This window comes from Rhinoraja longicauda, chromosome 10 (assembly GCF_053455715.1).
Source record: "Rhinoraja longicauda isolate Sanriku21f chromosome 10, sRhiLon1.1, whole genome shotgun sequence".
Classification (NCBI taxonomy): domain Eukaryota; kingdom Metazoa; phylum Chordata; class Chondrichthyes; order Rajiformes; family Arhynchobatidae; genus Rhinoraja; species Rhinoraja longicauda.
This window is the reverse complement of record NC_135962.1, coordinates 45,488,743-45,504,394: the sequence shown is the minus strand read 5'-3', so window position 1 is coordinate 45,504,394 and position 15,652 is coordinate 45,488,743. Positions and strand designations below refer to the sequence as shown.

Sequence of the window (15,652 nt, the reverse complement as noted above, 5' to 3'; positions counted from 1 at the left end):
GATGGGTGTAAGCAATCTCTTGTTACTGTCTAACGTGTTGGGAATCACAGGTGGATGTCTCCATCCTTCAACCATTACACGTAAAGCATATTATCTGGTAACTTAATTCACTGCAGATTACGGTACCTTTTGAAGACCTTACTAGCTGTAGTATATTTTAACAACATTAAGTGCATTTAGAAACTAATTTATTGAAGTAAAATGCTTTGAGTCATCCGAAGGATGGAGACAGCTATTTAAATGTGCAACTCTTCCACATACAGACAAAATAATTTACCCTGACATCCAGCAGCAACCAATGAATTCATGTACTGTTACAAAGTGATAAACATATAAAAATACACTGACCTCATTTTACCCTAAGCATATGATTCATGAAGTCACTGAGATATGCTTTCTCAACTATCAGACTGCATTGAATTTCCTCGTATTGCCAATGTTTTTTTTTAGTTACAAAATGCTCAACAGTCAACCAGGCCAATTGCCAAACAGTGAAGTGAAAGATGATGCTGAGGCCCTCATTATAAACCAATAAGGAGAAACAAAGCAACTTCCATTGTGATAGTTGAGGTGCTTGTTTTTTATAATGCAAATCATCACTTCTCAATTTCCTGCTTCATCATAACCTTCAAATTTGGTTTCAAATGTCTGCATACTGCTTATTTTGTGATGTGTATAGAAAAAGGGGGTAATGTACATTGAAAATATCTTTAAAGCCATGCATTTAGCAATATGATCGGTGGCAAATTCCATGGGTCACGTTGTAACAATTGGAATGCTAGGGACTTATAGGGTTGGACACAAAATGCTGGAGTAATGTTGTAGGAAGGAACGGGTGTTGTATTGGCAATGGCAATAGACATAGCAGGAAAGATATGGTGTCACAGAATCACATAACACATAAACAGGCATCATCTCCTGCAGGCAGTTCATTCCATCCACCAGTCATCTGTGGGTGAAAACAATTGTCCTCTGATACCTTCTACATCTCCTCTCCCTTATCGCAAACTAAAAACAAGTATAATTTACTATGAAGATTCTCATCACCAACGAGCGCTTGCATTAATGCAGTGCTTATAAGGTAGTAAAATGTCCCAAAGTGGTTTGTTGTGAAGTTATCAAACCAATAACAAACCCCAATCAGAATACAAACTGCTTAAGGATATAGTAAAGGACATGGCTGCAGCCCAGTTCAAGAATCAGATCTTGAATGAAGGAAGGAAAAGTCAAGAGCCAGATACATTAGTGATAAATTTCCAAAGCTTAGAAATGTAATCGGTGGAAGCATGCTTGTTAGCAGTGGAATGATGAAAGTTGGGGATATTTAAGGGACCAGGACGATAAGAATGCAGGTCCCTCATTGCGCTGTAGAGTTTCAGGATAATACAGTGAAAGGGATGTGCAAGACCTTGGATTCCAAGCATATTTCAGGATAATTGTAAGTAAAATGAGGATAACTGCTGGAGGAACTTAACAGTTCAAGCAACATCCGTGGAGGAAAATGGACGGGCCACATTTTGGGATAAGACTCTTCTTCTGGATAATGATTTAAAAATTGGTGCATTGTTTAAATAGTGACCGTGTAGTTCAGCAAGCACAGGTTCAATGTTAGAACATCATGCACTCCGGAGTTTTGGATGACTTTCAATTCAGAGAGGGTGGAATATAGAAGACTGAGAATAGCCTACCCTGGAGATAACAAAAGGTTTGTTGGAGGGTTTCATCAGCAGATGAACTGAAGGAAAGGTGAAATGTAGAAATGAAAGGACTGCAGATGTCGGTTTATACCAAGATGGACACAAAGTGCTAAAGTAACTGGTCAGGCAGTACATCCGGAGAAAAAGGATAATTGATGTTTCGGGCTGAAGTCAGGTTTTTATACCTGAAATAGAAATAGACAATGTTAAAAATATATGTGTGGCCCAAAGCTAATCTTGGGGTCAAGTATGACGTCTAGTTTGCAGTTTAATTCATCCTCAACAAAGGTGAGAGATAGTATTGGTAGCTAAAGAAGGGAACTTGTGACAGGGCCAAAGAGAATGGCTCCAATCTTCCCAGTATACTGTTGGAGCAAATTTCTCCTCGTCCTCATATTCCTTTATCATGTATCAATACACTGTAAATGGCTCGATTGTAATAATGTATTGTCTTTCCGCTGACTGGATAGCACGCAACAAAAGCTTTTCACTGTACCTCTGTACATGTGACAATAAACCAAATGAACTATAATAATGTTTGGCAAGCAGCATAACTATTAACGTCAGATCCAGTGATTACAGATTCTGATATGTATTTTTTTTTCTATGTCCGGATAGTGTGTGTGATTCTGGAGGAACTGCAGATGCTGGTTTAAACCAAAGACAGATGCAAAAAGCTGGAGTAACTCAGCGGGTCAGGCAGCATCCCTGGAGAAAAGGAATAGGTGACATTTCAGGTTGAGATCCTTCTTCAGAGTGTTTGCTCGGCAAACTGGCAAGTCTCCCGGTCACTTTGCACACCTGGAGGAGAGGGTGTGTGTGACCCAGGAAGATTCATGCCCAAAACTCATACCGTCAAGCTGAGACAGGTTAATACACAACTATATCAAGGTACAGGTAAAATGAAAAGCTTCCTTACAGCAATGTCACAGGCACATAGACCCAGTCGGTTCATAACATTTACACATAAATTCTACAAGATAATAAAAAGGAAAAGACTGTGCAAAAAAAACAAAAAGTTAGTGCAAAACACAAATAGAAAACAAATTCATGATCGTCAAAGAGGTGGTCTGTAGTGTTCCTCTGCTGAGGTAAGATCAGGGTTGTGCTGGTTGGTTCAAGAGTTGTAGATAAGTAGCTGCTCCTGATGTGGGATTTCTGAACCTGGTAGTGTGTACCTCCTGCCCGATGGTAGTGGTGAGTGGTGACGATCCTTGATGATAGATGTTGTCTTCTCGAGGCAGAGCCCCATGTGGATGCTTTATGATGGGGAGGGAGGGGGGGGGGGGTTCTGCCTGTAATGGACTGGGTTGAGTCCACCACTCTCTGCAGCCTCTTGCATTCCCGTGCATTGGAACTGTTGTGTCGAGCCATGATACATCCAGACAGGATACTTCACTGCATCTGTAGAAGTTCTGGAATATCTGGTGACATGCTGAGTCTCTTTAAATTTCTGGAAGTGCTGGCATGCGGTCTTCATGATTACATCAGTGTGCTGGTTCCAGGACAGGTCATGTGAGACGTCAACTTGTTTACCGCCAGCACTGACTCAGATACTGCCTGACATGCTGCGCGTTACCAGCATTTTCTGTTCTTATTTCAGAAGGCCGTGAGTTCAGGTTTACTGCAGAGACTTATTTCAGATTAAAATCAAGTGGGTTTCATTGACAATTAAATTCTTATTTTGCTGCACCTTTACAGGCACGTCAGAAGCATTAGCACGAGGAAATATTGTACCATGAGTACTGTCATCCTTTGCACCAGATGTTATTCTGCCATTAAAGATCACAACATATCATTATAACCAAGAGCACCTTCATGGACATGTTTGTTTAATTTCTCAGCCAACATCACAGAAAACAATTTTCTGGTCTTTCTCACACAGTATTTTTTAAACTTAAAACTGCAACTATTGCAGGATGAACTTTTTAAAAAAAATTCAGGGATGTCTGTGGACAAGTTAGACAAAAAAAAAGTACCACGTTTACTTTTAGTAATTGCGGGTAATTTGCAAAAATGATCAGCAAGCATGGAGGGAGACATTTTAAACTGCATCACTGCATAGTTCGGTTAAACTGCATAGTTCGGTTAGTTGTAGAGATACAGCGTTGAAACTGGCCCTTCGGCCCACCAAGTCCGCGCCAACTAACGATTAGTTCTATCCTACCGGGGACAATTTACAGAAGGCAATTGACCGACAAACCTGCACGTCTTTGGAGTGTGGGCGGAAACTGGGTGCACCCGGAGAAAACCCACGCGGTCACAGGGAAAACACACAAACTCCGTTCAGGCAGCGCCCGTAGTCGGGATCGAACCCGGGTCTCTGGCGCTGTAAGGCAGCAACTCTACCGCTGCGCCGCCGTCTCTATGACATAGCTGTAAGTGGGCGATTACAACGCGCCACATAATGGGACTCCTTCCATCGTCCCCTTTCTCTTCTCATTAATGTCTGGCAGCCGATCAGCACGGTCTCCGTGGAGATGGCACGTTTTTGAAGCAATCGAGGCAACATATCATAACGCGGTTACAACCGGGCGAGCCTGGCAAATGTAACCCGTCTCCGCTCAGTTCTGCAAACGGTACAAATCCGCCCAATTGAGAACCTAAAGTAATCACATGCGCGAATCAGACAAATTAGATCGCGTTCATTCCTCTAGAACCACCCAGATTTTCTTTTTAAACAGAACTGCTCATAAATGGCAAGGAATGCAACGAAATGCTGCTCCTATCACTTATGGAGAGAAAAAACAACACATAAACGTTGGCAAGCGGTGTTGGTTTGTTTTTTTCTGAGTCTATTCATTTCTTCACCCGCAGCCCCTGGAGGATGGCGACACGAGTCACTGCCAGCCGCGACTCGGGGCGGACATTCGGCCAGGAGGAGTACAGTCTGTACAGCAGCCTGAGCGAGGATGAGCTCATTCAGATGGCGGTGGAGCAGAGCCTGGCGGCGGCGCATACTTTCTCCAGCCAGCCCCCCAGCCCCACGGTGCAAGCTCACCCCAGAGGCCGAGCCCAGGCTCAAGTGAACCGGCCAGCAGCACATGGATCTGCAGCCCAGCCGTGTCCCAAGAACAGGTGGGTGGGTGCAAGTGTGTTGGACTGACGGGGTCAAAGATCCACCGCACACACACACACGCACACATATACTCCCCAGACACCAGTTCATTCAACGCTCGCCCGCCTCTAGCTAACCCCCCCAGAGAGCAACTCAGAAGGGAATTACAGCGAGAAACAAAGAACATGTGATCGTCCATGTGTGGGAGAGATGCATTCTCAGTGCAAGCGCCTTCTTTCAAGGCAACCAGACTCAGTAAAGTCATACTCAGTAGGCTGAACATTCAGAGCCAGCGAGCATTGTTAATACCACTCATCAGGTTCAACCCAATCTCTGAAGAAGGGTCCCGACCCCTGCAATATCGCCTATCCGTGTTCTCCAGAGATGCTAAAGGACACAAAGTGCTGGAGTAACTCAGCGGGCCAGGCAGCATCTCTGGAGAACATGGATAGGTGAAGTTTAGGGTCGGGGCCCTTCTCTAAAACGTACAAGTAGTAGGGTCTAGTAGTTTATCATCCCACATTCTTTCCACGAATGGTAGGATCCAGATCCGGAACGTCACCTGTCCATGTTCTCCAGAGATGCCGCCTGACCCTCTGAGTTACTCCAGCACTTTGTATCATTATGTTTAGAGACCCACCGAGTCCGAGCCGACCAGCGACCACCCGAACACTTGGTTCTGCTGCACACACTAAAGACGATTTAGCGAAACCATGAACGTGGGGGAAATTTGGGAGGTGGGAGGAAACCGGAGAAAACCCACGCGGTCACAGGGAGAACGTGCAAACTCCGTACAGACAGCACCCGCAGTCTGGATCGAACCCGGGTCTTTGGCGTTGTACGGCAGCCACTCCGCCGCTGCATCCACTGTGTTGTTTTGTGTAAACCAGCATCTGCAGTTCCTTCTTACATACTTTAATCCGCCCCAGTGTTGCTGTTGGTGGGTTCATGAGATAATATCCGGCATCTTCAAACGGCCTCTTACCTGTTCCACCCATCTTCCAGTCGAACCCACTCACCTGTATCCATTTGCCACTTACCAACTTACCAACTGTATCTATTTGCCACTTACCAACGGTCTGCGCCCCCCACTCCCCAATCTCGGTTTTCCGGGTTTCTGCCTCTAATAGTGTACAGAAGAGTCCCGATTAGAAACATCGCCCGTCCATTCCCTCTACAAATGCTGCCTGACCCCTTAGGTTCCTCCAGCACTTTGTGTTTTGCGTAAGATTCCAGCATCAACAGTTAGTTCATCGTGTCTCCATCGTGTCTGTCCTTGAAGCGGGTCGTTGGATCCACTCTTCTCACTCCCATCCCTGACCCCCCCCCCCCCCCCCCCACATCCCCACTCCCCCCACCACCACCAGCACCCCCGGTTCCCTTAACGAAGAGAACCCACATTGCTCTTGAATTTCCCCTTCCACTCTCCGGCTCCATCTACGATCTTAGTATGTCCTCGTCTGTCGATGTCACCAGTGCTGCCCCGAATGTCCGTTTCGGGTGTCCAACATTTCCTTTTGTTGTTCTGCCTTTTACTTGTTGGGTTTGGGATCACGGATCCGTTATCAGTAAACTAATAAGCAACGCCTTAGGTGGGTTGCAAATAGCTTAAGGATGCCGCCATAAATCAAATCCGCTTGGAAGTGTCAGGGATAATTTGCCGGTTGCTTGCTCCTGCCCCAGACGTTGTTCGGCTCCACAATGTCCACCTTCCATTTGACACAGCTTACAATGCACATTGTCTTATATGGTCAAACAGTCCCCCGGCGTTTCCAAGCCAAAAATAAACACGTGCGAACGCAGAGTGCAGCCCGGGCGCTGGGCAAAAAAATAAAAAAGACTGCCGGGGGATTCAAACATGACGGGCTTCTCTTATTCCCACTACTTCTCGCTCTTTCATCCCCGACCCCCTCTCAGGGCGTCTCTGACCAGTGCTGCTCCCACAGCGAACCCTCCGAGAACAGCCTACTTCAGAAGATACGACGGCAGGCTCTTCCCAGTCTCCAAGCCGGCAGTGTAAGTGTGTCTTTGTTCCCAGCTTGGGGTGGGGATCTGGCTTATTGAAGAGACAAAAAAACAAACAGCTCTCCCCACCACCTTTTTGTTTTGCAAAAAGGAAAAGGGGGGGGGGGGAGAGGACAACATAGAACAGCTGGTGTTTAAGCGCTGTGAACGTAGATGATAATGCATTTGCGTCTGTTAATACATGTGGTCTTGTGGTCGGCATCAGCTTTACTTACAGCACGATCACCTTGTCTTGAGACCGAATACAATTATCCCTCGACCTCCTAAAATTGACCTATGTCCATCCCATTAAACGAGGAACACTGGGAAACACTGGCGCGGGAGGATGATGCTTCATCTGGGTGAAGCCCAATCTGGGTGGTGGGGGGAATGTGAAGCTGACATCCTGACTTCACTGCTCAAAGCGACTGCTGGAGAGGTTTTAAAAAAAGGCTTTATTTGTTAGGCAATTGTTTGAATTTCCCCGGGTTTTGTTCGCTCACTCTCCCTGCACATGTAACAACCTTCCCGGGAGTGCAGGGGAAGGAGGGTGGGGGTGGGGGAAGGAGGGTGGGGGTGGGGGAAGGAGGGTGGGGATGGGGCGGAGAGGGTGCCCGTGACCCACTCAGAAGTTACCGCTTGGTATTTCTATAGTTTAACCCAAGAGATAAACCGGGCTCCAGTGAAACTCCCCCCTTTGCAGGGGCCAGTCTTTGCAATTTGGAGACTTTTCTCACGTCATTATTTAGCTGCTGGTTAAGTTTGGACAAACTTACATGGTTTGAAGTTGGACACATAACGCTGGAGTAACTGAGCGGGTTAGACAGCATCTGTGGAGAAAAGGAATAGGTGACGTTTCAGGTCGAGACCCATCTTCAGACTGCAGAAGGGTCTTCACACTGCAGTCTGAAGAATGGTCTCCACCCGAAACGTCTAATCTATTCTCCAGAGATGCTGCCGGACCGGCTGAGTTACTCCATCAATTTTGGGTCGTTCTTCGGTATAACCCCGCATCCTTCCGACACTTTGTTTGAAGTTTGCACACTTTCAACTGAAGAATGAATAGCTTCTCCCCAACAACCATCAGGTTATTCAACACAACGAACTCCAACTAAACTCCGAACTACAAACTGTTTTAATTGCTTTTTGGACTCGGGGGTATTGTTTTTGTCTTTGTTTGTGTTCTTAATATATTGAACTTCTCTTTGTTGTTTATTATGGGGTCTACTGAGTTTACATATGTTTACATATCTGTTGTGCCGCTGCAAGAAGGAATTTCATTTCGAGACATAGAAACATAGAAACATAGAAAATAGGTGCAGGAGTAGGCCATTCGGCCCTTCGAGCCTGCACCGCCATTCAATATGATCATGGCTGATCATCCAACTCAGTATCCCGTAACTGCCTTCTCTCCATACCCCCTGATCCCTTTAGCCACAAGGGTCACATCTAACTCCCTCTTAAATATAGCCAATGAACTGGCCTCAACTACCTTCTGTGGCAGAGAATTCCACAGATTCACCACTCTCTGTGTGAAAAAAAACCGTTCTCATCTCGGTCCTAAAAGACTTCCCCCTTATCCTTAAACTGTGACCCTTTGTTCTGGACTTCCCCAACATAGGGAACAATCTTCCTGCATCTAGCCTGTCCAACCCCTTAAGAATTTTGTAAGTTTCTATAAGACCCCCCCTCAATCTTCTAAATTCCAGCGACAATACACAGGACAATAAACCACACTCTCTTGACTCTTGATCTAATCGGTTTATATTCCAGGGAGCCCGATCCTGTCGCCATTGCGATAAGTAACGGCGACGAAGAATCCTTGAAAAAAATGATGCAGGCGGGGAAGAAACTTTCCGTGCCAAATCTGGAAGGTTGGACACCCCTGCACGACGCTGTCTATTACAACAAGCCCGGCTGTGTGAAATTGCTGCTGAGAGGTCAGTGGGTGACTGGGTGACTGCAGGAAGGCAGGGCTGGGCAGTTTAAACTGAACCACGCACACCTCGTCTGCGATGGAATCTTGTCAAGGAATTGAAAGGTGTATGAGGGGTTATTAAGGGGTTTGACACGTTAGAGGCAGGAAACATGTTCCCAATGTTGGGGGAGTCCAGAACAAGGGGCCACAGTTTAAGAATAAGGGGTAGGCCAATTAGAACTGAGATGAGGAAAAACTTTTTCAGTCAGAGAGTTGTGAATCTGTGGAATTCTCTGCCTCAGAAGGCAGTGGGGGCCAATTCTCTGAATGCATTCAAGAGAGAGCTGGATAGAGCTCTTAAGGATAGCGGAGTCAGGGGGTATGGGGAGAAGGCAGGAACGGGGTACTGATTGAGAATGATCAGCCATGATCACATTGAATGGTGGTGCTGGCTCGAAGGGCCGAATGGCCTCCTCCTGCACCTATTGTCTATTGTCTATTTGGGGGGAAATTGCTCAGAGAGTTCAAGAGCTGTACGACAGCGCCGAACCTACAGTGGACAGTTAAGATAATTAATTCTGTATCTCATTGCTTCAAGGATTTTTAGATTTAGAGATACAGCGCAGAAACAGGCCCTTCGGCCCACCGGATCCGCGCCGCCCAGTGATCCCCGCACACTAACACTATCCTACACACACTAGGGACAATTTTTACATTTGCCCAGCCAATTAACCAACATACCTGTACGTCTTTGGAGTGTGGGAGGAAACCGAAGATCTCGGAGAAACCCCACGCAGGTCACGGGGAGAACGTACAAACTCCGTACAGACGGCGCCCGTAGTCAGGATCGAACCTGTGTCTCCGGCGCTGCATTCGCTGTAAGGCAGCAACTCTACCGCTGCGCCACCGGTAAATGCTGGACTTTGTTTCAGCTGACGATTGTCACGATTGAATTGCACAGACCTTTCCTCAAAAATGACAATCTTGTATTGGACAATGTTGATATCTTGTTATAGCTTTGCAATCACATCACTTTGAATTTATTATTGCCAGTTTTGTCATCAGTTCAAGCTGTTCCTTTAGTAATTTAAAGATGACAGCAATCAATTTGAAAAGGCTTATCTGAAAATGCTGGTGGAACTCAGCGGGCCAGGCAGCATCAATGGAGGGAGTGGACAGGTCAATGGGCATAATGTTGAGGAAATGTGTAGGAAGGAACTGAAGATGCTGGTTTATACTGAGGGTAGACGCAAAATGCTGGAGTAACTCAGCGGGCCAGGCATCATCTCTGGAATAAAGGTGATGTTTCGGGTCGAGATCCTTCTTAGTTCCTCCAGAACTTTGGTGTTCTGCTCAAGATTCCAACATTTGCAGTTTGTTGCATCTCCTTTTTATTTGCAATAGAGTAAGGCTTATACCCATTAGTGTTTAAACACTTGGGAGGGGATCACATAGTAACCTACAAAATGCTAACAGGACTGGGCAGATTAGAGGCCGGAAGGATTTTCCTGATAGCCAGTGAGACCAGGATCCAGGTTCATTATCTAAGGATAACGGGTAATACAGAGATGAGGAGAACATTCTTCTTCCAGAAAGTGGTGAACCTGTGCAATTCGCTGTCACAGAAAGCAGTTGAAGCCAAATCACCACATACATTTAAGAAGGAGTTGAATATCTTTCCTAGTGATAGAGGGATCAAGGGATATGGGGAGTAAGCTGGAACAAGGTACTAAATTTGGATCAAAAACAAAGTGCAGAGGGAACTCAGCAGGTCAGCAACTGTGATGGAAAAGGGCAGGTGACATTTCGGGTCGAGAACCTTCTTCGTGCTTTATAGTGAATTTGGATGATCAGCCATGATGATATTAAATAATCGGGCAGGCTCGAAGGGTCGAAAGGCCTCTTTATACTCCCTTATTTAATATTTCAATGTTTACATTTTGTGTAGACCATTGTAGGTGTTGTTGCCATGAGTTGGCTTTCTCTTCCCATTGCTCCTGCTATTGAAAAATTCAGAAGAACCTACAGTGGACAGTCATGGTAATTCATTATTCATCTCATTGCTTCAAGGATGCTTAGCAGGTTGGAAAGTCCTGGTTCAAACCCTAGGCTTTGGTTCAGCTGATGAGAGTCAGAACAACAGTGTAGATAGACCAGGGAAGCAAAAGGCTTTGCCAGATTCAGTACCTATTAGAAAGAATGTGTTGAAATATATCTTTAAATTTAGGTGAAAGAAAGAGGAAGCATATTTTAGGCAGGCATGAGATGTTAAAGTGGTAAGAACAGAATGGCTCAAGTGACAAGGGCATTTATTCCCAAACACTCATTGCCCTGAACCCAGTGTTTTTCCCAGGCTGTTTTAAAGGGAAGTTTTGTCCTGTTTATACTGGACCAAATCTATTTGTGATTCCAGACCACTACATTGCGAGTAATCTGGAGTCACATATAAATCAGGTAAGAACTGAAGGTTTACTTTTCTAAAGGACATTCAGTAACATTTGGACAAGTACATGGATAGGAGGGATTTAGAGGGATATGGACCAAATCCGGGCAAATGGGACCAACAGATAAGGCATCTTGGTCGGCACGGATGAGTTGGGCTGAAGGGCCTGTTTCCGTGCTTTGACTCGATGAACTAAATGGGCTGGTACCATAACCTGACAAATGCTGTAGTGGCCATCACTGATGCTCGCTTCTTATTTCAGTTAGAGTTAATTAGTTGACTTGATATTCCCCAGCTACTATTATGGAATTTGAACTCATGGGCCAAGGCCGATGGATACCAATCCTTGACCTATTCACTTTGCGACTATCGTGATGTGCAATTGGCCTAAGCACACAAAAATAACAAATGCTCTTGGTGTATTTCATAAAGTTTGTCTACTTTTTGTAATCTCAATCCACTTGTGAAGAAGAGGGATGGAGGTCGGAGAATATTGTCATATTCACAGGTTCATAAACAGTACAGTAAAGGAGGCCACTTGATCCATCAAGTCAATGTTTTTAAGTGGAATCTGTTAGGCTCACTTTCACAAATTATATGAACTTTCTTCAATGCTTTTCTACTTGATACAATGACACTATCTTACACACGAGGGACAAACCACACTTCAGGAAATGAACGCATCATTTGGCCTGGCAGATGTTAGGGCTTGCTCCATTTTTTGTTGTGTATTTGATAAGATAGATAGATTTTAAAGATGAAATGGCACTTTTGTTTAAAGCAAAGCAGGAACATTGTCAATGTTCCGGGTGGTATTTATCCCACGACAAAGCTCAAAAATTGACTAATTAGTCATTCATTTCAAGAGTGTATTTTTTTATGAAACTTGGCCATAACTGTGTTCTGCCAAATTGTTTGTTAAGGCAAATTGCACAATGCATATTCAGAGTGGAAAGACTTTAATGGGAATCTCAGAGGCAGATACAGGGGGTCATGTCAAGAATCTTGAGCAAATATAAGGACTATATTTACAGAGAGATTTAAACCAGCTAAACCAAGAGTATTAGTTCGCATTGCAGTCTTACATGGCTTCCTTCAGTCCAAATTTATTATTGGATTCTGTATTATTATCTTGACCAAGATGATATACTTTCCCACCCCCTACTGGATCTCGATGCCACTACAAATCGAGCTTTGATTCTGCAAAGGTTGCACAGAATTGTTCCTGGAATCTCATAACTAGTTCTTGCATTTTCCACCCTTACAGCTGCGCTACCCCCAGGCTGACATTAAACTGGTAATTGCAGCTAGATTAAATTTAACATTGCAGACCCCATTTTGCAGAGCACATCATGGCACAATACTGCTTGGGTCAGGCCTGGCACTATTTTTGGACTCTGGATACATTTGAGATAGACAGGTCGAAGGTATTTATTCACAAAATGCTGGAGTAACTCAGCAGGTCAGGCAGCATCTCGGGAGAGAAGGAATGGGTGACGTTTCGGGCCGAGACCCTTCTTCAGACTGATGTCAGGGGGGAGGGGCTTAGTTTTGTGTTATTTTATCCAAATCTGGTTTACAGATGTGATCTTCGCAGGGGACACTTTGGTACAATCCTTCAGCTCTTTTGTATATGACTGCCTTTCATGTGATGAGTACTAATGCTGTTCAGTTGATGGTTGCAGTCAAAGATGAAATGACTACACACTTCCCTTTTGATTTCCTCATAGTTCATACATACATACATATCTATATAGTCATTGTGTACAAAAATCGAAAAAGAATGGTGCAATGTATAAAACTTCAGTTAACTACCTCTCCTAATATCTAACACTCTCCATCCTGGCCATGTTCTGCTAAACCTCTTCTGCACATTTGTGTGCAAGACTACAGGAAGGATTGTGGAGATTTTGGAGAGGGTGCAGAACTGATTTACCTGGACATTGCCAGGATTGGAGAGTATTAGATATTAGGAGGGGTTGGACAAACATGGATTCTTCTTGCTATAACACTGGAGGTCAAGGGGCGATCTGATAGAGGTATTAAAAAAATGATGTAAGGCATAGATAGAGTAGACAGTCAGAACCTTTTCCCGGCGAAAATATCAAAGAGTGCACAAGTTTAACGTCAGAGGGGGAAAGTTAAAAGCAGATTTGCTAAGCAGGTTTTTACACTGACAGTGGTCCATGCCTGGAACATGCTGCCTGAGAAGGTGGTAGAAACAGGTACTATAGCAATGTTTAATAGGCAGTTAGAGGGACACATGAACAAGTAGGGAATGGAGGGAAGCAGATAGGATCAATTAGACTGGCATTGTGGTCACCACAGACATGGTGGACCGAAAAACCTATTCTTGTACTATACCGTTCTATCTTCCATATGATCACTGACTTCAATCTGCATGAACTACAAAATGTAGCTGACTCATATTCTTATATTTTATTCTTAATCCTATATGGTAATTGGGTACAATATTGGAAGGAATGCTGCAATGTATAAAACTTTAGTTAAACTACCTCTCCTCTTGGTTCTCTGGTGACAGCCCAAACAGTGCTCAAACTGGTTTTACATGAATCTGTAAAGGATTGGAAGGATCCCAGGGACCAATGTATCTGAACTGTTTATTTCCCTACTTTCCCCTCCCTCCTGTCCCCTTCCACCCACATCCCTCTGTCTGGCTTTACATTCCACTCCTTCTCCTCTGTACATTTCAGTAAAGGGGTCCATTTGTCTCCTTTTCACTTCTAGCCTTTGTCACTTACTCCATCCATCTGCCAACCACTCCTCCTCACCTGCATCCACCCATCACTTGCCAGATTTTGCCCCATCCCCACCTTTCTTTATCCATTTTCTCCCTCCCCCCCCTTCCTCCATCAGTGTGAAGAAAGTTCCCAGGCCAAACCATCGCCCATCCATTCCTTCCGCAGATGTTGGCTGAACCGCTGAGTTTCTCCAGCACTTTGTTTTTTGAGCAACGGAATTAAATGGTGCTTTAACATAAAATAATTAACATAAAATAACATTTTGGCTTACTCAAACAGAATCATTTTCTTAACTGCAGCCAAATTGTAAGAAAATACGTTTTCAAGTTTGTTTGCATTAAAACCAGAAAATGTAACTTAGAATTTAGGCTTCAAGGCCACACCTTATCTCTAAAGTTTTTAATTCTTCACAGCTGTCAAGAAGTTCATTGTTAAAAGAAAACATTCCAATGCCTGAAGTTGAAACTTTGATCTTTAACCCTTGGTTCAGTTTTATTTAACCAAAATGGCGCATACTAAATTCGAACAAATGAAGACAAAACAAAACATGTCCCTTCATATAGTTTACAAGCATTAATCTTTGACATGGGTGAGGAACTCAAAAGTTTCCCAACTTTTAAGGTACATACTGAGATCATGAGTCCACGAAAATATTCATTTCATATCAATTCAAAACCAAAAACACGAGGAAGAAAAAGTATGAAGTTGGGTATTCTTTTTTCGTTCAGCCACAGGGCCTGATTGTCACGAGCAAGACCAGTTTCATTGTTCATCCCCAATTAAGTAACTTGTTGGGTCTTTTCAGAGGGCTTTCAATTCCATTGTTGTAAGTCTGGAGTTACATACAGCCATTTGGATAAGGACGTCAGACTTCCTTCACTCATGAACATGAATAAACCAGATAGTTTGCAGTTACCACGACTGACACCAGCTTCATATTCCAGATTCGTTCAATTAACTAAATGTAGATTTCCTGGTTGCCTTGGTGGAACTTGAATTTGTGTGTTAGGGTTTTAGACCAGCTATCAGGATTACAAATCTAGCAATATAATCATTACGCTATTCTTCCCCTTTTGCTAACATACACCTGCACTTATTCTCATCACGTCCTCTGATGGTGGGAAAGAGCTTTAAAAATGGACAGCAGGTTAGGGGTTGTGACCTTATCATTCCGATAATATGGAAATATTCTAGCTACTCAGGATAAATAATAGATAATGGATATTCAGTATCAGTGCCCTAAACAAAAACAAACACACACACAAAACATTTAGTGTACTTATATTAGTTCGGTCTTATATGTGCATTTATGAGTGAAATAAGAGTGTGAACCAGATACTATATGTTGGAAGGAATTGCAGATGCTGGTTTAAACTGAAGATAGACACAAAAAGCTGGAGTAACGCAGCAGGACAGGCAGCATCTCTGGAGAGAAGGAATGGGTGATGTTTCAGGTCGAGACAGAAAGGTCTCACTAGAAACGTCACCCATTCCTTCTCTCCAGAGATGCTGCCTGTCCCGCTGAGTTACTCCAGCTTTTTGTGTCTATCTTCGAACCAGATACATACTATGATGTTTTGAAACTGATTGATTGTGATTAACATGGTTTGTCTTTATACACTTAAATTATTATTATTTTTTAAAAAGACTGGCGTATCTCTTTATTGAACCTTGAGTTACATCGAAAAATGAGATGATGAGAAAAAAAATTAGTGGAAAGGTAGGAAGATGGTTGCAGGAATTGTGAGATTTGGGTAATTTTGAAGGCTA

General features: G+C 43.9%; 1 protein-coding gene across 1 annotated transcript in view; it reads left to right on the top strand.

The window, feature by feature from the left end:
- Positions 1–4,502: 4,502 nt before the first annotated feature.
- asb2a.1 (ankyrin repeat and SOCS box containing 2a, tandem duplicate 1) overlaps positions 4,503–15,652 on the top strand; it is a 36,026-nt gene continuing 24,876 nt past the window's right edge. Inside the window, exons 1-3 of the mRNA XM_078407213.1 lie at positions 4,503–4,775; positions 6,673–6,771; positions 8,533–8,699. Coding sequence (XP_078263339.1) covers positions 4,525–4,775; positions 6,673–6,771; positions 8,533–8,699 — 517 coding nt within the window. The 5' untranslated portion in view covers positions 4,503–4,524. The remainder of the gene's footprint in view (positions 4,776–6,672; positions 6,772–8,532; positions 8,700–15,652) is intronic.